Here is a 22747-nt window from a genome sequence, read left to right on the forward strand (position 1 = left end):
GGCTATATCCCAGTGAAACCCAATTCACAATAGGTGGGATTTGGCTGGAGGGGTATCAGTATCCCCCTGCCATTGCCCTAGGAGTGACCTGGCACCTGCCATGCTATTTGGAGTCAGGACCTTCCCTGGGGAGCAGACGTGTCCTTAAGATTTGCATTTTTAATGGGTCTTGATTGGCATTGATGCTTCCAGCTCTTTCAGATGCATGGGTGGTGACTTCAGGCTGTGCTGAGGGAGAGCTGTGAGCCTTTGCTTCCGAAGAAGCACGGAGAAGGAGCAGTAGAATCAAATGTGGCTTGAACAAGTTAGGCAAAAGCTCATCGGGGATCATGTGACACAGTGGGGGCGGTCTTCCAGTATTAACACATTGATATTCATGGAGCATTTTAGGGCAGAATATGTTAGTGGGGTGATAATTCTAAATCTTAGTGTGGCTCAGAGGAAGGTGGTTTGTTTTTCAGACATGACAGGTAGTCACGAGGCTTAGAGGAGGTGTCATCTTGTTACCATTGGTCTAACCAGATTTCATACCCGGCATCACCTGTTCTGTCGAGTATTCTCCCTCCATGGCAATCCCTCACCGGTTCTTTGCCCGGGGGCAGCAGGTTCCCTGATGGCCAGGCTGAAGCCAGGATTAATCGTCTGCTGAGAACCACGACTCAGCCCCATGCTAGACCTTCTATAGTGGAACGCAGGTGGCAGGCACCGTGCACTCTCTGTGCTGTAGAGCTCTCTGGAGCTGCGTCCTGAGGAGAGTTGACTGGTCCACACTTGTGGCAGATGCTGTCCAAAATACCATACCCATGCACACCAGATTTAAGGAGGCTTCCCCTCATCCAGCTTTCCCTAGATTGCCCTGACCGCTAGACTCCCCTTGCAAAAGTATAGCTTTGCCAGAAACAGCTTTTATGAGCTTCAAAGTTGGTAGACGATCACTGTGGGGTTTTTTTTAACCTTCTGAAGTCACCTACTACTACTTCTGTGTCAGGCACCCCACTCACTACCCCCCCCAACCCCCGTTTCCTTTGTGTATGCATGCTTGACCACGCTCATTTCTTAATTGTCTTCCATTCTCCCAGTAACCATTCCATCTGCAAACAAAACAAGCCATGTTTTCAGGATGACAGGCCACACTGGAAAGCCTCAGCCAGTGGAGATGGCAGCCACTTTGACTATGTCCAGGACCAGAACCAGAGGAACTTAGGAGGGGCGTACAGTGTCACGTACCGGGACAAACTCATGACCGCACTTTGAGAGACTGAAGCCTCCTCCGGTCACCACCATGGTGCCTTTGCATTCCATGAGGAGCGTCCTGGCATCACATGAATGTTTTTGTACAAGTGTCATTAGTGCTTTTTGTGTCCCTGTAAACATTTGAAGATAACAGATAGCCATGATTTACTGTGGACTGCATTCTCAATAATGAAGGTAGCTAAAGGCTCAGGAATCATTTTGATATGCTGGCTTTAAAACTGAAGTCAAAGTCTCAACCATCATGCTGTTTACCTGATAGTTTTGTCATTTATCCAGTGGGGTCGCATAAAGCAAACCAGCAAGACCAAAGCTTGGGAAACTAGCTTAGCACATAGGACTGTTGTAGGAGTGGAAATCGACAGGGACCAGTCTCCCTTGCCGTGTTACCTTAGCGAAATCATTCCCCTTTCTTTGGTTTCATTTCCTCCCTGAAAAGAACGGGCTGGGCTAACTGATCTCCAAGGGCTTCCATTCTGTGATCTGTTAAGATTTCACTTATTTGGGGTGAGAGCATGCATCCAGACTAACTCCCCATAAGGACAACTGTAATACCCTTTCTGTAGCAGAAGCTCAATAAAGATTACAAAACTCATTAGGTATTCATCAATACAGGGAGGCTTGGAGTTTTCCATCTGTAAGTGGGTTAGCCCGTGTGGAATTGAGCCTCAGTGCTGATCACCAGTTGCATAGCATGTTTCACTAGAATTTACTTCTCAAACGCAAGGATGCTTTGTAATGCCTCAGTGACTGGTGCTGCTACCCTGTGTGATCAGAGTAGAGGCTGGATTCCATCCTAGACTTAACTCCTTTGACCAGCAGCATGCAGTTGAGATGAAGTGGGGGCGCACAGGAGAGCCTGCCAGGTTTCTGCAGGTCGTGCCAAAGCACTGTGTTGCACAGAGGGATGCATATGCCCCCCCTCCTTCTGTAGGACCCCAAAGCAACATGTTGTCTTTTAGGGTGGAACTTGTACCAAAGTATTTATTTACCCCAATTCAAGTAGCACCTCTAACCTCATTACGTCTTCATAGGCAGTCCCAGGATGCTCTTCTGTTTGTGTTTCTGTGCAATCAGTTGATTCTGTGTCACTTTGATATATGTGATTATAATTTGGCTCCTTTTAAGCCCTTGGGCATGTGTTAATAACATCTTCTCTTGCTAAAATCTGGCCTTTTTGATTCTATGAAAGTCTCTTGAGGAGGAGAGAATCAGTCCTCTGCACACTTGCACAGGGGAGTAGACCACCTACCTATAAACTCCCCACAAGATGCGTGTTTACAGGCGTGTTCCATTTCAGCAGGTGTTCTCATCCCCAGTGTATGTACTGCCTCCATCTGAATAAACGTGTTCTGGGTCTCTTCATCTTACTGCTAACATTTTTTACAATGTGTCTCCAAGTAATAAAGATTATTCCTACCTTTGTTTTTTGGGGGGGTGGTTGTTTGTTTTTGTTTTTGGACTCCATCTTCATTGCGTTGATTCTTCTGCACAGAGGCCTCCCTTTGATCTCACTTGTGGTACAGTTGACTCGGGGTGTCCGAAGGTGAAACCTTCAGTTATGTGGTTGGGACAAAACCATCCTTCACTGAGGCTCCTATAGGTACAGTGACTGGGGTGATTCTCCTGATGCGCTCCTGGAAGAGGCTGCAGTACCTGTCTCCATGTGTAGGCAGAGCAGAGAGAGATCTGTGTGTTCCCTGATAACAGTCCTGTGGTGAAGGGTGCATGTTCTCGTGGTTGCTTACCTCTTCTTGGCTCTGTCTGTGGCTTCTCAAAGATGATCCTCAATCAAAGCCTTCTGCTTAAACTGCTGATGAGTGGTTAATTAGCTGCTGACATGGACACTTTCCGTTCTTCATCTCAGTGACCTTTATCTACTGCATGGTGACTGTTCTTGCGGCCTTGTTTTTCTGTTCCTGTTGGGGATGGGTGTTGCTCAGGGGTCCCTTTTTTTGCTCCCTACATTCCTCACTAACAAGTCTCCTAGAATCACCTCGTTCTGTCAACTTGTATAATGCTGTTGACTCTGAAAACAGCTCGGACTGTTTGTACGAGTTTCTGCTCTGACACTTCAGTGTGGATATTCCATGCACAGTTCAAACTCCACATGTCAAAAAAAGTCAAATTCCTCTTTGATCACCACTCCTGGAATGCACAGATTTCCTTCCCTCTCCCGTTCCCTCTTGCTAAGGGCAAGTGTATGCGAATATCAGCCACAGCTCTTGCTCTGCCTAGCTACCATATCCAGGCAGTCCATAGCTCTACTTAACTTGGCTTCCTTCATGATTCCTCCCAACACCATCTTGCAGGAATGTCTTCTCTTGCTCTCTGATCTCCACAACCTTTGCCAAGCTTGCTCTTGTCTTTCTACAGCCATATCTGAAGTGTCATTCCAGGCTGGGCTGGGCACTTCGCCTCATCTCTTTGCTCTAGTCTGTCCCGACTCCTCACCTGCCTGATGGAACAGTCATAGCAAACCACTCGAGTCACACCTCACGACTGTCACCCTGCAATTGCTGTTCCTTCCACTGAGAATCCTGTCACTCCATGAGAGATCCTGCTTAGCCTCTAAGCCTCCGCTCAGACGTCATCTTCTCCGGGGACTCTCTTGACAGCCCTCACCTCTGCAAATTGGGTTAATTTCTGTGTTCTGTGTTCTACTACTGCCTCCCCTTCCACCCCCAGACACGGGAACATTGCACTCACAACTTTGTATTGAAACAGCCTCTTTTGTTCATCTCGTCTCGGAGCCTTAGACTCCTTAATACAAGCTTTGCCATTGTTCCCGGTGCCTGGCAGATAGCAGGTGCTCAATGGCTGTCTGCTTAGAGAACGGATTCATTTTAAAGGGAATTTCTAACCAGGTAGCAGGCAATGATAGGTCATCTCCAGTCTGGTCTGATGTACCACATTTAGTCTGGAGCATTACATTTTGAGTAGGACATGGGCCACCATGTATTCAGAAATCCAGCTTTATCCTGTGTATGTTATCCAGCATGTCTCACTTGGTGTAATGGTGAGCGTGGCAGTGGTCCGACCAACTGACATCGGTAACTCCATTATGTGGCTAGTGATCTACCGTCATACAGAGGGGTTAATGGACAATTGCACGCTCCTCGCCTGTTGCTTTATCTCCCTGGCCACACTGAAAGGTGGGTAATAGCGTATTGTTACTGATGGAGTTGAGGCAAGCGGTACCTACGTGTCATACAACAGGTAAGTGCCAGCCTCTGGGCTCTTGTGCCTCATGGCTGTCCTCACAGTGTTGATCCACAGCTCAGCAAGACTATTGGACTATCGTGCAGTTCACTCCATTGAGGTCTAGCAGCTGAGTAGAGAACTGCCTTTCTAGCCAACGGCCTAGTGGCACTCCACAGTCATCCCTATTGTCTGTGGTAACTCTCTCCATCTCCACTACCATCCCTGTCATCCATGGGCTAGTAACTGCCTACACCCACCTGGGGCTAGGGACCTCCATCTGTAACCAGAACCACTCTAACCATCTATAACCATCATGACCTCCATCTATATGAGAGCCACTATAACCTCTACTGCACACCCCCTAGTTGTCTAGTGATCCTCTCCATGCCTCATCCCACTCTGGTCCAGTAGCCATTTTTATAGCTACTTCCCTCAACTCATTCTCCATTTTCAAAACGGCAGAGATGCAATATTATTTATAGTGGAACACCCTTGCGAGAGATGCCCCACATCTTCCCAGCAATTCTTACGTTTTTGGTTTTTGGTTTGGTTTGGCTTTTTTTAACCATCAGCTGCAAGCAACATCAAACTCGCTTTCCCACAACTAACTTATTCTGGTTTTGAAAGTCACAAGCTTAACAAGCCTTCGTGGCTCTGTGGGCCCTCAGATGAGGCATCTAACAGTGAGCTGATGTAGCTCGTGGTCGTTACACAGTCTTCACAGTCTGCTGGTTGGTTCCGTCCTGCATTCGGAGCTGTCTTGTGTGCTTCATTCCTCAAGTGTTCCCCATAGAAGATGCTTCTCTTTAGCAGCAAAGGTGGAGTGAGGACAGGGCTGGGGGTAGGGGAAAGTGGTCCCTTCTGATTCCCTTGCCTGTTAAAACCATCCACCATCCTTCCAGGTCAGTGACTCCAGCCTCCTGTGTCCATCTTGGAACAGGACAAATAACAGGGCCAGCCTGTTTGGTGCCCTTGACTTTGCAGCTTTTACCTAGTTCTTTAAAATCTGAGTTCATCAAAGAACTCTCTGGGCAGCCATATTGATCTTTTTTAGATCAATAGTTCTCAAACCAAGCTCTAAGTCAATTCCCTGACTGGCCAAGTTTCCCAAGTGCTCAGGTAAATACCACAGATTGGCCCAGAATGACTGGCTTCTGCATCTCCCACCAGGAGGCAGTGAGCAAACCCAGGCCAGGGGGTCCAGGGTGGGGGCCAGACAGAGAAAAGTCAGCTGTTGGTAAGGAAAACTGGCCCATTTTAAGGAGCCCCTGGGGTTCTCTAAAAGGCAAACAAACCCGAAACTGGCACTCAGCTGAGCCTAGGCAAGAAGAAATCAATAATTCTGCAAATAGGCCAACTTCTCTCCCAATTAGGAACCAAATGATCGATCACACAATTTATTCGGAAACGTTGAGCTTTGGTCCTGCAGAGATGGCTTACTGGGTAAGAATTCTTGCTGCTTTTTGAGAGGACCCAGATTTGGTTCCCAGCACCCACCTTGAGCAACCTACAACTGCCTCTAACACCAATTCCAGTGCCCTGTTCTGGTCCCCATGGGCACCCGTACATACTTGGCATTAAAACATGTTTACAAAAACAAGCTTCTTTTAAAATGCTGGACTCTATTTAAATAGTTGCTGATAAGACTTCCTTCCTTCCTTCCTTCCTTCCCCTCTCTCTCTCTCTCTCTCTCTCTCTTTCTTTCTTTCTTTCTTTCTTTTTAAATTTAAAGATAGAATTTCTCTACATAGACCGCCTGTCCTGGAACTCCATGCACACCGAGGTCCGCCTGCCTCTGCCTCCTGAGTGCTGGGATTAAAAGCATGACCCACTATACCAGGCTTAGGACTCAAATTTTAACCATCACCACAAGGTGAGGGGTGAGCAGGGGTGGAAGCTTCTCTTGGTTAATGCCATTGCTTGGTTTGACAGTTCAGTTTTAACATACATTGGTGGCAAGGGGGAAATTATATATAAAATTTAAGTAGATGTAATGCTAAAGAGGAAGTGGGTGGATCCCTGGGGTGTGTATCAGTAGTAGAGCACTTGTCTAGTGTGGCCAAGGCTCTGGGTTGAATCCTTAGCATTGCAAAAAGTAGCTAAATCTGCCTAGTTAGTATGAGTTGCTGCTTCCTAAATCAGGGGGTGGGTGGGGGGGGCAGAGCAGAAGAATTTGGGTGCTAATGGTATAGCTTTGATTTCACCATCACTACCACCCCCGAGTTTGTCAGACCATTTCCTGGTCATTGTTCTGCCCTTCTCAGGAGACCGGGCACTGGTGACATCCAAGCACTAGACAAGGGTGACCACAACTATCTAAGGACCTGTCTCAGAATGAAAGCCCATTCTTGGAAACAGGTGCAAGATTATAGAAGCTTGATGGCAGGACATTTCAAGCCAGATGAAAGACAGACTCAGTATGACAGGCCCACCGTATGACATTCTGGTTGTCCTGGGGAAATAGGCTTATAGGTCTCTGGTGAGGCAAAATGTGGGAACTTTGGAGTCATGTGCTTTGAACCTCAGCTTTGCCACCAGCCATGTGACCTTTGCCAATTTTCTAATTTGTCTCATTTTCCTCATTCAAAAAAAGAAATGTAACACTATTTTGCTAAGGGACTCAAATTAGGTCTGGGCAGATGGCTCGGTCAGTAAAGTGCCTGTTGCGTGAGCTTAGAGACCTGCGTTTGGGTTGCTGGCACTCACCCCTACTCACCCTGTTCATGGCCTGGGGTTGTCTATGATAGCCATTCTTTGCATTTCAAATGAGTGAGTTTATTGAGCACTCAAAAGTAAAAGGATAAATAACAAATAGCCAATAGGTAGGAACAGCAAATAGAGGGTCAAATATGAACACTGAGGCTAAAGCCATCTAACAGAAACTGACAAGCAAGCAGCTGCAGATCCCAATAGTATCCTCCAGGGAGGCTTCCAAGAAAGAGAACAAAAAAACAGCAGAATAATAACATCCTCACACCAAGGGCTTACAAATCCCTAATACAAACCAACTGGGGAAGCCACTAAGGCGGCCAGCTAGAGGTCCCAGGAGAGATGGTCCCTGGCAGTGTCACCTCCAGATCCAGGTAGCATCATCACATGGATGCTTAGGGAAATTGAGCCCACTGGGCTACTGGTGGAGATTTCCTCGGTGAACTCCCTACTGCACAACTCCTGTCTTCTCTTTTTTCCACTGTAGGCATCTTTTGTATCATGGGACCAAGAATAGTAACATCTTTTGGACTTAATTTGTCTTCTAGCTTTTCTCAAGGACACCATGTTTTGACTCTTGGGACGTTTTTGCTGTTCTCTTCCTCCCTGTTACAGAGTCAGGGGAGGTGCAGCCCATTCCTGGACGAGGTGCCTCAGAGGACACTTTAACACGAACACGCTCAGGTCTAGGATGGGAGGGGGCAACTCTATCCAAAGCCAGCTTGTTAGTGAGATCAGATGACACAGGACGGTGTACCAATAGAATACACCTTCCATGTAAAAAAGTTGGACTTGGTGCAGATCTGTAACATTCCTGAGGTGGGAGCAGGGCAGAGATAGATCTCTGGGACTCATCAGACAGTCAGCCAGTTAATCTGGTAAGCCCAAGTTCAGTAAGAAACCCTGTCTCCAAAAACAAGGTTAAAAAATGATAGATGACTTCTGTCCTTTCCCTCTGGCCTCTACACACACTTGCAAGCATACATTTATAACACCTCTGATATCTTTGTCCCCACACACAGCACACACAAGTAATATCTCATCAAGGTGTCATGTACAGTGTCTAAGGCTATCTGCTTGCAATTTTCAGTAGGTTTTGAACAGTAACACCCTGGCAGTCCATGTGAACAGAAAAAGAACAAAGATAGTGTCTAGCAAAAGAAATGGTGTGTCTCCTGGGCCAAAGGAGGAAGCTGTGTGTTCTAAGTTTAGCAACAGAGAGGGATGCCTGGTTCTAGAGGAAAGATAAAATGAAAGACAGTTCACGGTGCAGAAAGACACCTCTCTTTGAAACAGTCAGGGTAAGAGCAGAAATATCATGGGGATCTTTTGAGGAAGGATAAAAGGAGAAATAGAAATGATATTTCTGTCTGCGGTCCTGGGGGGTAACGGACAGGCACGGTGTTTGCCAACAATGCTGTTGTAAATGGCAAAGCTGACATGGGGTGAAGAGTAGGTGAGGGTTCAGAACGCATTCCACCCCTCTGGTAGGTCTTGAAAGTTTGGAGAGTTTAAAGTGTCTGTGTAGTCGCCGAGTTATCTAGTTCGAGGTTTTAGCTCAGACAAAGCAGGTCTTTGTTAGTATACTGAACAAGAGAGCCATAAGGGAGCTGAGGAGATGGCTCCATTGGTAAAGTGCCTGTCATGCAAACATGGCAAGCTGTGTTAGGAGCCTATGTACCCTTGTAAAAGCGGAGCTCACATGAGGGGCCTGTCTGCAACCCCGTGCTAGGGTTGGGAGGAGGAGGAGGGTTTCAGGAACGGTCACTGTCAGCCAGCCTGGCTCTATCAGTGAGTTCCAGGCTCAGTGAAAGACTCAAAATAAGGTGGAGAGCAACTGAGGCAGACACCCAACATTGGCCTCTGGCTTTCACACGCATGTACACACAACTGCACACACAAGCGTGTGCACACACACATCCACCACCTGTGCATGCACACACATAAACTTTGTAATAAAGGGAACCAATGTGCTATTTAAAAAAAAACAAAACAGTCAATGTACAATAGTTAAAAACTCAATGACTAAGGCGATGGTTCAGTGGATAAAGTACTTGCCATGTAATTATAAGGACTTCAGTTTTGATCCCCGGAGCCATGGAAAGCCAAATATAGCAGCATCCATGTATAATCTATGTACTCCTAGGTCAAGGTGGAAGGCAAAGATGGGAGAATCCCACTAACCTTTCGTATGCCACAGAATCTAAAGAGACCCCTTCTCAAGGCAGACGGCATAGACTGATACCCAAAGTTGTCCTCTAACCGCCACACGGTGCCATGTTATACATAGCACAAAGATACACAGAGAGAGCATTTTTAAGCCTCTAAGTGACTTCTTTTTATTCCCCAGCTTTCTAGTTCTGAGCTGCATTTCTTGTCAGTCTCAAGCCAGTCGTACATAGAAAGAAGCACAAGTGTTTACTTAAGCAGTCAAAACTGATAGACATACAAGCTGCATCAACTGTCGACGATAATTGTATGCTAGGCCTTCTGTTTGTGCACTTGAACAAATGAACTCTATAGAATAAAGCTCCGGGGAGTAGACTTGCTGTGCCAAAAGGTGTGTGCATTATAATTTGAGCACTTTTATGTTGCTCTTCCCCCTAAGGAAATGTGTCATGTGTTTGTACCCTCTACACATGACAGAGGAAAGCACACTCACAGAGCTGTTGGCTAGCTTTTAACCGTTTTTTTGTTAGTCCAATGGGTAAAAGCCAGAATGTCTCTGTCCTCTGTTTCTCAGTGAGCAAATTTGTGCCCGGTTCACTGTTTATTCCGAATCATCTGTTCTCCTTTCATGCTCCTTAATCAAGATCAGTTGTAAAGTGCTTGCCAGGCACGCATAAAGACCTGAGTTTGGATTCCAAGACTCCTATAAAAGAGGCAAGCATGGTGGTACATGCTTGTAATGTGGAGGTGGGCAACAAGCAGGTCCCTGATGTTTGCTGGCCAGCTAGCCCATGCACACATACGCATTTGCAGACATGCACGCACACACACACAAGTATGCACACATAACACAAGTTTAGGGTGCTTAATTAACATTTAAGCGTGCCCTCTTAGCATTTTTTATAATGAGAAAAAGAAAGCAAGGGGGTTGTTGATCGTTACTAGAACTTTCTTGACATTGATTTCCAGACGTTCAGATGACCATCAGCATGCTGTCGCCCTGGAGAGCTGAAGGGGGAACACAGACAAGATAAAAATAGCTGAGATTAGGGAATTGATTTCTCGTGTCTGCACTTCCTTTCCCGCTAAGGTTGCTGTTGAAAGCTTTCTACTCCGACGACTACACACTCAGATGTGGTGACCTACCTGTGCATTTGACCAAGGAAGGACCTCCTTGTAGTTATGATTGTATTTCTGATAGATCTGGTCCAAAATTACAGGTGCATCCCAAGGCTGTGAGTGGTTTTAATAGAGAGAAGACTGCAGCTTTTAAAAACATCACAATAGTTGTCTAGGCAACCCACTAAAAGGGGTTAGAATAATTAGAGTCACACCCTACAGGAACCCACCTAATCACTCCCTGCCTGAAGGAATGGCTTAAACATCCTTTTTTGGTGGCTAAGACCTCATCAGCAAGAGTTGCTGTGCTAATGACCCAGCCAGCATCCTTCTCGGGCTGAATGATGAAAGTTGTGCCTGTAATAAAAGCAATTAAGCCAAAAGCCCTGAAACCCAGCCAGTACCTGGCCTTAAAGGCTAAGGATGCTTCATATAGACACTGGTAAGGAGCCTATGGGATCTGGGAAAGGAACAGAGGCCTACTTGAGATTTGCATGCGCTAATGAATACCAAGACAGACTCCTATTCCTTTATGTCCTCTCAGAAACACATAGGCAAGTTTGAGCTCCAGTTCCAGCTCACAGTGGTATGTCCCATAATTACAATGCCGAAAGCCTGCCCTCCACTCATTGTATATTTTATCCATCTAACCCGAACTTTATTTGGAATGAACCATGTTTTAGTTTCATCCATCCAGTGAACTGGATGGTGTCTGAGGATTGGAAAAATATTCTTCCCAGCTCATGACCCCATTCTCCTGCAGCTCAGGGTAGCAGGGATGGTAAGGGATGGGCTGTTTAGAGCAATTTTTAAATTATTATTATTATTATTTTTAGACTCTAGCGGCTCAGACAGGGATTAATTGTACTACAGCCCCTTGGGGGCTGCTCTGTAATGGGGATTCTTAAAGCAGCCGTTGGCAGAAGTGTGTTCCTGCTGCTTTCCTCCAGAAGGAAAATTTCACTTAAAGCAAAGAGCAGAGACAGTGGGATACAGAATTGAAAGCAGAGAAATGACTAAAGATACCACGAAGGAAAATTGTCTTAGTTAGGGATTCATTCCTGTAAAAAGACACCATGACCAAAGCAACTCTTATAAAGGAAAACATCTAATTGGGGCTGGCTTACAGGTTCAGAGGTTTAGTCCATTATCAATCATCATGGCTGGAAGCATGGCGACGTGCAGGCAGACATGGTGCTGGAGAAGGAGCTGAGAGTTCTACATCTGGATCAGCAGGCAGCAGGAGGTGAAAGTTACACACTGGACAGACTTGAGCTTCTGACACCTCAAAGCCACCCCGTAGGAACACACCTGCTCTTAACAAGGCCACACCTCCTTATATAGTACCACTGCCTATGGGCATATGAGGGCCATTTTCTTTCACCCCACTGCATATGCATTGGAAATAATGCCATATGCAGAGCACCTCTGATGTAGCATTTGTTTTAAGGACAAAAAAGGTTAAACCAACTCTCAGTCATGGGGCCCTGAGCAAAAGGGAATTCATGAAATTCACTAGAATGGATCTGAAATTGCTGACACCTTGTGATCTCCCCACAGAGTCCTATGCAGCCCCTCCTCACAGCTCAGTGTCACCTCAGTGGCTCATGTGTACTTGTGCAAGTGCACATACATATGCAAACACACACACATGCACATGCAGGCACTCATGAGAACACGCAGTAGGAAGGATAATACCAGGACAAAATGCATCTTCTGAAAGAAAAATGTCAGGTACCAAAGGCTTAAGCCATTCATTGAAATCACTTGTAATAACTGACTTCATCAATTGCAAGGTGAATGTGTCTGTCCCATGCTGGATCACATAGGGTCATGGAATCTTCTAGGCTGTCCCCAAGAGGAGCCGTATTTTACTCTACAATTTGCAAAAGTAAGTTAATGTAGTTAGAAGCAACTACGAGTAAATACTTGAAAATTACCTAAGAAAATGAAAATCTAATGCATTGCAACAAGTTCATTAGACACGCATTTACTAGGCGTCTACGCTCTCCCACATACTGCTGTGTTGCAAATGACATCTGACTCCAGGCTGCTAAGACACTAATTGAATCAAGAGCCCCCTATCAAATATGGAGTCACACATCACTCATGTTAATAGACTTAATTTGGAAAGTTGATTATTTGGAAATGTTCTTGAAAGAATTTTAATTTGGGGAAATTCCCCTCTACAAGTAAGGGGCCTATATAAAGGAATCTAAACCACATTTTAAAATGTAACAAGGAGGGGTTTGGCTCACCCCTTTAATCTCAGAACTTGGAAGACAGGCAAGTGTATCTCTATGAGTTTAAGGCCAGCCTGGTTTACAGAGTGAGATTCTTGTCTTAAAAAAAAAAAAAAAAAAAAGGCCATCGTGACTAGACTGGAGAGATGAGTCCTGGCTGCTTTTGCAGAGGTCTTAAATTCAGTTCCCAAAATTCATAATGGTGGCTCACAAACACCTGCAACTCCTGTTCCAAGAAGATCAAACACTCTACTAGACTCAGAAGACACCTGCACACATACATATAGGCAAGCAGATGGACAGACAGACAGACAGACACATCCTTAAAAATGTGTCAGGTAGGAGAGGGGTGCCAGAAATAGAACCCAGGGTTTTGTGCACAGTAAATGTACACACACACACACACACACAATGACCTTTCTCTCTAGTCTTTTTTTCTTTAACAAACGAAACTAAGTTTCTGTAGGAAACCACCCTAATGAACACTCCTAACATTTGTAATGTGTCTGTCTCCAAGACTTTGATACAGTTTTTTCCCTTCAAACCAATTAAGCAAGAAGTACAATGTTACAAATGTATGTTCGACCATAGCCAAAGAGCATGTTTTCCCTGAATTCAGTAAGAACTTGTAACCTTGTGTGCTAAATAAAAACTGAAATAAGTAACAGGTCCCTTGGAACCAAGATGGTCATATGTCCCTTCTGCCATGTCAGGTGGATGCAACAGTGAATACATGAGTCCAGGATTTCCACTGCAGTTGGAAATGCTTAACAAACACCCAGAGAGGGATGTGTCTGAGACCCTGATGAGTAATAAGAATTCCATGAACTCACAACACACAGCAAACACACAGTGGGGTAGAAGCCCAGTTTCCTTTGTTACCCATAGGCCTCTCCTGTCATCCACAGGGCAAGGCAGTGCTACTTATCCCTAAAGAATCAAACTGTCTCTGTTCAGACCCTGCCTCTGACAACCTATAGCTGTGTGACTCCGGCAGCGTTACATGTGCTTTCTGTTTCTGCTTCCATGTCTAGGAAAGAAAGATCGATAGTCTTTAAGTGGCTTTTGGAGAGTAAATAAGTTGGCAGATGGTACAGTGTTGGGCATTCAGAAATGTCAATTGGAGGGATCCCTTCATATTTAAAGAGCATAATAAATACCTTAGTTTTTTGTTTTTTGTTTTTTGTTTTTGTTTTTGTTTTTGTTTTTGTTTTTTGAGGTAATGGACTTCTCAGTGACATCAGACCCACAGAACACCATGCTTGGGTGAGGCACAGTTCTAGGTGAGGAACATGGATAGAAATGGCATTTCCTGGCATCTGTTCCGTGGCACCTGTAGAAAATGACATATTTATAATACATACTCTGGATGGTAGATGAGGCTGCTGGAGGCCTCTGGGGTCCTGTCCACTTAGCCCAGGGATTAGGAGGAGAAATGGTACCACTCCCTTGCAGCCCTTCTGTGAGCCATCCATTAGCAGCCCTCCTGAGATTTCCATCTGCAGGCCTGGCCAGGTTAGTTCTGAGGTGGTATTTGCAGTGTGCCCACATCAGCTCAGAACTAAAACAGGAACCAGTTTGTACCAGCCAGGCTTCTCCAGAAAGGGCATAGAAAATTGTTGCAGCTTGAGTGCTATGTAGACCAGTGGTTGTCAGCCTTCCTAATGCTGCCACCCTTTAATACATTCCTCAGGTTGTTCTGACCCCCAACCATAAAATTATTCTTGTTGCTACTTTATGACAGCAATTTTGCTACTATTATGAATCCTAAATATCTAATATGCAATCACTGAAAAAGGTTGTTTGACTCCCAAAGGGGTCACAACCCAGAGGTTGAGAACCACTGATGTGGGCCCTGCTTGTACCTGCAGCGTCATTGCCAATGAAGGCATGGCTGTTAATATAAGTGGTATGTACATGAGCTGTGTAACCCAGATCAGGTGCACTGTGGGGGCAGGGCATGATTGGAACATACTCTGTGCGTGTGTCTTAAGAGAGCTGTCAGGCTGGCACAACACTTTGGTGGGAGATTTCTTAGCTACCCAGACACTCATCTATTAAAAGCTGAGCATCATTCTGACTTCTGGGCCTGCTTGCTTGATGAGAAGGTGTTGGGAAAGTGAAAGGAATGCCACAGGGATTGCTGTTAATTCTTTCAGCTGGGGAGACAGGGTTAGAATGTGGGACAAGGTCTTGGAATGATTAGCATAGGAGAGGAGGGGGGGTCAGGGTTTAGTCCTCTGTGTTTTCTATGCATTCCCAAAGAAATGTCAAAGAAAAGAATGGCCTAAAAAGGAACACTGTTCACGGAGGCTGTGAATGTAGCACAGACAACCAGAAAGGGGAGTGTGTCAGTGGCCTCTCCAAGAAACTCACATTGAAGACAGGATTTAAACATGGAAGAAAGTGGGGCCTGGCTTCAAACAAAAGGACACAGAAATTAATTAATTAATTAATTTGTTTATTTATTTATTTGGTGGTGGTTTTGATTTGTTTTGTTTTAAAACTAACTCTCACTGCATCCCTATGACCAGCCTGGAGCTTGCTCTACAGACCAGGCTAGCAGCGATGATCCTCCTGCCTCATCTTCCTAGTATAAGCCCCATCTAACTGGTAAGGAACTTCATGGCCAATTACTTTGGAGCAAAGAGGGGAAGCCATTCTTGAGGGTGGCCTGCAGGAGGAAAAGGACAAAGCTATCCGAAGTCTGCATTTCCTCTCTTCCAGTTAGAATGCACTAACTGCAGAAGGTAGAGTCGGGGGTGGGAGGGATAGACATGCAAGCTAAAAAGACAATGGTCAGGAAATAGTTGGCTGCATTGGGATCAATTTGAACCTTCAAGCTAAAAATAATAGATGCCCCTGAACACTGAGAAAGTCAGCCTTTGTCACTGCTTAGTCAGCACCCAGCATGCCAGAGCCACCGTGGAGAGATGCCAGGAGAACCAGGCACTGTCGTGCAGCTTCTTGGAAAATCGATCCCCAAAGCCAGTGAGAAGCCGGATGGTGATGCAGTGGGCAATTCAAATACCGTCTTTTTAAAGCACCTAGCAATGGGAAAAGTGCCTATTGGAGGAAAAGCACAGATCTCAGGGCAGGGGGAAGTCACTGCTCAAGGGATTTAGTAACAAAGTGAAAGGGAGGGCAGTCAGAGTCTAGCCTGATGTGTAAGGTTTTGCAGGAACAGCATTTAATGTTGAAACATTAATTAACCTTTATGCTCCGGAACCAAGACAAGGACAACAGAAGGCCTTCTGCATCCTCCTGTTATATACTATCGACCAATGCAGTAAGCTAAGAAAACAAAATATGGAATACTAGAAAGGAAGAACACAGTTCATCTCTGAGCATCGTAAAATCCAAGTGAATTACAGCTAGTAAGAGGCCAGAAGTAGTAACTCTGTGTGTGTGTGTGTGTGTGTGTGTGTGTGTGTGTGTGTGTGTGTGTGTGTGTAAAAAGAGAGACAGAGACAGAGGAGGTGGGGGCTTGAAATGGCAGAGACTGGAGGACCCTAGAGCTTGCTGGCCAGCAGCCTAGCTGAAACAGCGAGCAGAGTCCCACCTCAGTGAGAGACCCTGTAAGGTGGAGAGTGATGGAGAAGGGCCCAAGTCTGAGCACATGTGTATGCACGGCTGCTGGCACCTGCACTATCATGTGCATGCATCACACATACAGCACGTGCAGACATGTACACCTACACACACACACACACACACACACACACACACACACACACACACAGAAGCAGGAGGGGGAGGGGAGGAAGTATAAGATATTAGGAGATGTAATAACTAGTATTATTTTAAATTGTGATAAAACTGAGAAATACCTGAGACTGTGGTTAATAACATTAGTCCTATTCTGTAATGAAAAGGAACGAAACAAAACTCTGACCAATGAACATTTTCAACCGTCTTAATGAGCGGAGAGAAGGATGTGCCTTATGTATATGGTCCTGAAGCACAGCGTTTAATGCTCCAAACTGGAATGCCAATGGGAGGCTTCCGTGGTAAGCTTGAACTCTAAAGAAACACATGTACAGACGCTTTCTCGTTTGTTTCTCCTGCCTTTTTCAACTGGAATAGACTAACTGCAGAAGCTTCCAGAACAAAGAGAAAGAAATTGAAATCTAAGCTAAAGAAAGGGAGCAGTCAGGACATATTTGACTTGAAAGAAGAAACAGGACTGTATGAGAAAGGAAATCAGATTTAGGCTACAGTGTTTGGTGACACTAAAAGAAAAGCAACAAAGTAACAAGGTAAGTAACAAAGAAACAGAGCAGTCCAGTGCTGTGGCGTGGAAAAGCTCGAGTAGTGCTGACCAGGCGGGTTAACTTTGTGTCTGGCAAGAGCAAATCAGGAAAATGGAAACTAATCTAGGCATTTCCTACGGAGGGAATTTCATACCAGGCTCGATTATACAAAGGACGAAAGAACTGGACCTGAAGTGTCACTGAAGCAATCCCAACATGAGAGTAATTGGAAACTGCGTACCACCCCAGAACCAAGGGATAAAGGATGAACACTGATGGCACCACAGGAATCCAGGGTAGGGGCTTGGGCTACAGAGCACTCATGGCAGATGCTGAAACATCTGTGGGGCACAAGGAGGTGAGCCAGGGTAGGGGCCCAGAAGTGCACTGAACTTCTTGGAGTGGGTTGGGAAAAGTGGCATGGAGCCTGCGATTACTCAGCCTAAGTGACCAGTGGAGCAAAGAGGGCACCTCAGCTTCCTGAGCAGGCACAGACTGCTCCTTTCAGGAGATTGAAGTGGTTCTTCATTTCAGAAAAAAATATGTCAATTTCCCATCAATCCCCATGGGTTTGTCATCCAAATGGGAGACAAGAAGAGAAGCAGCAGGATACCTACTCTTAAGCACACACGAAAGCTATGCAAGACCTCCACACCCAATGCCTAGAATACCCTGTCAGCTCCAGGCCTTAGAAGTTGGAGAACCCTTCTCTTACAATGTCCAGTGTTCCCCTGCCCCTGTCCACTCTTCCCCAACTGTCAGGACTTCCTTACTTCAAGCATGTCTACCCCAGGAGGTCTCCTCTAACAATGTCTCAGGCTAGACTGAGGTCCTTCCCCTGCTGACTGTCGTGCCTGGCACAGGGCCAGACAACAGAGCTGGTCCCGGACTATTGATTGAATGGACTGAGGCTTTTTCTGGCCTCCCATGAACCAGCCCTTCTTCCAGCACAGCTGGGACACAAATACATATGGCAGGTTCTGTTCCTGCTGAGCTTACTGGATGGTAAAGAGCGTGCGGGTGTCTCAGGCCGAGGCTTTGGAGGAGGACTTGGATTCTCCTGATGAGTCCTCCATGCTGCCTTAAATAGAAGCTGAGCAGATGGTAAGACACAGCAGATGGGCAGCCCTTGGGGCACCGAGTGGAAAGGTGGGAGGCCTGGATTGTGTCCCGGACTCAGCTGCTGGTCTCCGGCTGTGTGACCTGCTCCCCTCCCCTCCCATGGTGAGCCCATATGCAACATGAGCTGGTTGCAGGTGGGAGAAAGGTGGTAGTTCCCAGGCCAGCTGCAGGATTTAGAGATGTGTGATCATGTCTAGAGGAGAGCTGGCATCCATATTTCCAAAGATCTGCAGCTTTACTGGGATCTGTCTCACATAGTGCACAGTTCAGCAGAATATACTGTTGGTTATATGCACGACGTTGTTTGGTCATGGTTTTTGCTATTTTAGGAACATTGCATTCCTCCCCAAGAAATTCCGTAACAATAGACTTTCGATCCTGATTCCTCCTACCCTTCCTACTCCTAAATAGCTCCTAAGCGTCCCCACACTGTCTGGTCTACACATGTCCTATAAGAGGAATCACGTATGTAGCCTTTGATATCCATCTTCTTCAAGATAGCATAATGTTTTCAAGGTTCATTTAAATTATAACATGATTCTGGGGTTCACGTCTTTTTCATGGCTTTGTAATTTCCCACTGTATTGATATACCACATTTTGACTGTCTGTTAGTAGATGAACTCGGTTGTTTCTACCTTTGATTATGAATAATACTGAATGAGCATTCAGGTACAAATTTTTCATGAATCTTTTTTTCCCTTGGATTCTTATCTTGGTATAAATTGCTGGACCATGCAATGATATCTTTAACTCTTTGAGGATCCACCAGGCTGGTTTTTTGTTTTTTTTCAAACTGAATAAACCATCTTACATTCCCTCCAGTAGCATATAAGAGTTTTCCTAGTGGCCTTAACACCCGCCTGAGTTTAAACCTATAGAACCAGAGGGTATTGAGGACTCCATTATAAGGTTCTGTGATTTCTTATCCCAGCTTAGACCCCAGGGCCCGTGTCACCCAAAACTTGCGTACACTGCAAAGGTTGTGACTAGCTTCTCAGGAGCACCTTCACGTGGCCTTTTCAAAAGAAAGCCCTGAGTCCAGCTTCCCCCTTTCCTTGCCCTGTCCTGGTAACAATTCTGGTGGTAGATTCTAGAAATACTGTGGCTTTGCAGAATCTCAAACAACCCATGAGTCTCTAGTGAGCCTGGAGCTGGCCTAGTATCCTGACCCTTGGCCAATGTCCCTAAGGCTAGAATGTTGCTGCATGTTTTTGAGTCCATACACTGTGAGTCTGACTTTGCTGAGGTTAACCGGCAGATGCACAGCCTTGTGGGTACCATTTACCTCAAAGTCTGTGTTAATGATGCTTCCTAGATCCTGCAAGGATGACCCATGAGCATAAGGCCTTGAGAAATCTCCTAGGCAGATCCATAACCAACAAAACTCCATGTTTGCATCTTCAGGATGGTCCCTGTGTGTGAGCAGAGAATGTTCCCAACTCATTCCACTGTGACACTGTTCCTGTAGAGATGTGAACAAAGGTCTACTTACCCAGCTAGAGATCCAACAACAGACCAAAGTAACAAACACCACCAAAGTCCAGCTTGGTGAACCAATGAATTCATTGGAGTTACTTACAGGAGCTCAGATGACTCAGAGACATCACTGAAAGTCCACATTAGCAGGGGTGATAGCTCACACAAAAGCTGGAACTCTGGGGGCTCTCTGAATCACTTACGGTAGCTCAGTAAGCTGGAACATTTCCTCTCTTCAGGAGCCCTTGCTTTATGTAAGCTTGTGAGCCTGTTGTGTTTCAGGAACTTGCTGAGACTTGTGAGTTGTTTTCTTCCTGAGTCTTAATATCAGAGGGAATTGCCCCACAATAGGAATAGTTATTCTTGCTGGGACCCTCAGCTGCACCAGATTTCTTGCTCTAGCCCAGGTAGTTTCCTTCACTTTTGTCCATTCTTTTCCCATTTGTCTTAACCCACTCCTACCCCTTAGATAGCTGTAAGAGAGATCACAAAATGCATATTTTATTTGACATATTATTATGTCACTTCTCATTTGTGGCATGTAGATTGGGCTTTTTGGTTTTGTGGGGTTTGGTTTGTGTGTTTTTACTGTTTCACTTTTCATGCTGCGTTTTTGTTTGTTTGTTTGTTTGTTTGTTTGTTTTTAAAGTAAAGTAGTGCACCCTTTGCACATGTAGAGACAAGTTTGTGATACCACTATGGCCTGTGGCAGGCATTACTCAGCCAATCACAGCACTTTCTCCCTGAGCAGAGACCAACCTCAGAATTCTTCTCACATTCTGGGCAGAGGGTGAAGATGTACCTGGCATCTGACGTGGTGTCTGTCTGCCATCTTTCAGGAACTGTTCCTCAAAGCTCTCCAGCTCCTCTTCCAGGCCTGATAGAATGCCAACTCCCTACTCTTGGCCATGTTTCCCCGCGGGCGCTCATTCCCCTACTCACTGTGAACATTGGAAGCTCAGCAGAGCCTCCCACCCTCCCTCCCCTCCTCCCTTCTTTCACGGATGATGTACCATTTGCCTGCCAGTTCCTTGCCCCTCTGTGTCTCCATGCTCTCTTCTTGCATCCGGCCAGTGGCTCTCTCCTGTGTCTCTGTCTCTCTCACCTCCTCACTGATTGGCCCCTCATGACTTGGATGATCCTAATGACACTTGGACTCTAAGCAGGCCAGAAGTGGTGAGGATCAGGGCAGAGGAAGGCCAGCCATGGACTGGGAAGCCATCGCCAGCCCCCACAAAAAGGCATCTGCTCTTCTGAGGGCCCCACTGTACCCCTAAAGGGCAAACATCTCTAGTCCATTTGAAGGATGGGGAAGAATGCCAGTGAAGTTTGCAGGCTGCAGACATACAAATCTAGCCACACACCTCCTTAGCTTTGGAAAAGTCCAGCAATTGCTGCCCCGCATGGTCTGTAAAGCAGTGGTCAGGGATCCCCTGCAGGGCTGTGGCTGGGCCCAGGAAAGAGAGCTTTCGGCTCCAACTTAGTGTGCTTTCTTAATAGGAAAGTGGGTAGCACGAACTGTTTCTAAGGGGAAGAGGTAAGAGTGGAGATCTCCAGAGGTCAAAACCATGCCATCTTCCACTTCCTCCAGGTCTGTGGTTCTCAACCTTCCTAATGCTGTGATCCATTAATACAGTTCCTCATGTTGTGGTGACCGCCAACAATAAAATCATTTTTGTTGCTACTTCATAACTATAATTTTGTGGCTGTTAGAAACTGTAATGTAAATATCTGTGCTTTCTGGTGGTTCTAGGTGACCCCTGTGAGAGTGTTGCGACCCACAGGTTGAGAACCACTGCCCCGGTTGCACACCCTAGTGGAGTACCCTTGAGTGAGTCTTCACAAAGCAGCCAGAGTGGCTCCTGCACCAATAGTGGCAAGCACACCTTTGCCTCTGGACTCTTCCCTGCCTCTGCTAACCAGGCCCATTCCCACCTCCTTCCCCAGTGTCCCCAAGCCATGCTTACACTATCAGGAACATCCATCCCAGGGACGGCTCAAATCCTTTCCACGGTCCCCTGCTGCTCAGATGATAATCCTGAATTCATTACCTTTCAAACTAGTCCAGCTTGCCATTTGAACTGCACTTCCTACTGCTACCATTCACTCCCTTCTCTCCTCATACTCTGCCCTCCTTGCTCACCTGACCTTTGGCATACTGTTTCTTAGGCCTGTAATGGCTCCTACTACCCATGCATCTTAAATTCCACAGCTGCCCACCCTCTCCCATTAAAAAAAAAAAAACAGTAAAAGAGAATTTAGACCATGTGACTTATAAATGAGTGAAACCCAACTACCTCAACTAATCAATCAACCAATCAATCAATAAATCAATGCATTTTGTGAACCTTATTGAAAGATTTAGCCATAGTTTCACCTTCAGGTATAGCTGAACCTGGGTGCTCAAATGATCCCATTAGAGAGTATTTTTCACTCCACCCACAGCCAGCCTCTGCTCATCATCTCTCACCCCATGCTTTATCAAGGATGTACCTACTTTATGTCTGGGAAAGGTGGTCACAAGAAGGTTCTTTTTGCACTCTGATAGCCAGAACTGACTTACTCATTGCACACTACACACATGGTGCTCTGGTATGACAGTACCATTTTTACGAGGCCATAAAAAATGTTTTAATTCTTTTATAGTCAGGGAAAAAAAACATTTTGTTGAAGGAAGTATGTTCAGGCATTATATTAGTATACTTGCTTTAATAGAAGCACTGCCAAGAAATATAGTTTTTTAAAAGATTTTTTTTCTTGGTTTTTCAAGACAGGGTTTCTCTGTATAGCCCTGGCTGTCCTGGAACTCACAGATTTTATTTTTAATTACCTGGGTATGTGTGTGTGTGGGTCTGTGCACATGAGTGCAGTGCCCAAGGAGGCCAGAAGAGGGCAATGGTTCCTCTGAACTGGAATTAGAGACAACTGTGAGCCGCCTGGAAAGAGAGCCCCTCTCTTGGAGTTCTTGGGTGTTAAACGTTAGGAGCACGTGAATGAATTTAGATCAAATCCCTCTTAACAGAATTGTGGGAGGTTCTGGCTGGGCATGCTTGAGAAGACCACTCCTGAGAAGAAATATCAGAGCAGGCATGTGGGAATGATTTTCTGTATGTGGAATGGGTAGAGAAGAGACTGGTTTCTAACATAGGCTCATTTAAGCATTATTTATAGTTTTTCTTTCTTCTACCTTTGAATAAGG

The 22747-nt window shown here is 45.7% G+C and overlaps 1 protein-coding gene across 5 annotated transcripts in view; it reads left to right on the forward strand.

The window, feature by feature from the left end:
- Window positions 1-22747, forward strand: part of Epb41l4b (erythrocyte membrane protein band 4.1 like 4B) — a 147545-nt gene that overhangs the window by 78554 nt on the left and 46244 nt on the right. The window contains exon 16 of one of the 5 annotated variants that reach the window (XM_021160259.2): window positions 1080-2616. The exons of the other annotated variants lie outside the window; for them this stretch is intronic. Within the exon in view, the coding sequence (XP_021015918.1) occupies window positions 1080-1254 (175 nt within the window). The 3' untranslated portion in view covers window positions 1255-2616. Of the gene's footprint in view, window positions 1-1079; window positions 2617-22747 lie in introns of those variants that run through there. 5 annotated transcript variants of the gene reach the window in all.

Source organism: Mus caroli, unplaced genomic scaffold, assembly GCF_978045245.1.
Source record: "Mus caroli unplaced genomic scaffold, Mus_caroli_1 scaffold_6, whole genome shotgun sequence".
In the NCBI taxonomy this organism is placed as follows: domain Eukaryota; kingdom Metazoa; phylum Chordata; class Mammalia; order Rodentia; family Muridae; genus Mus; species Mus caroli.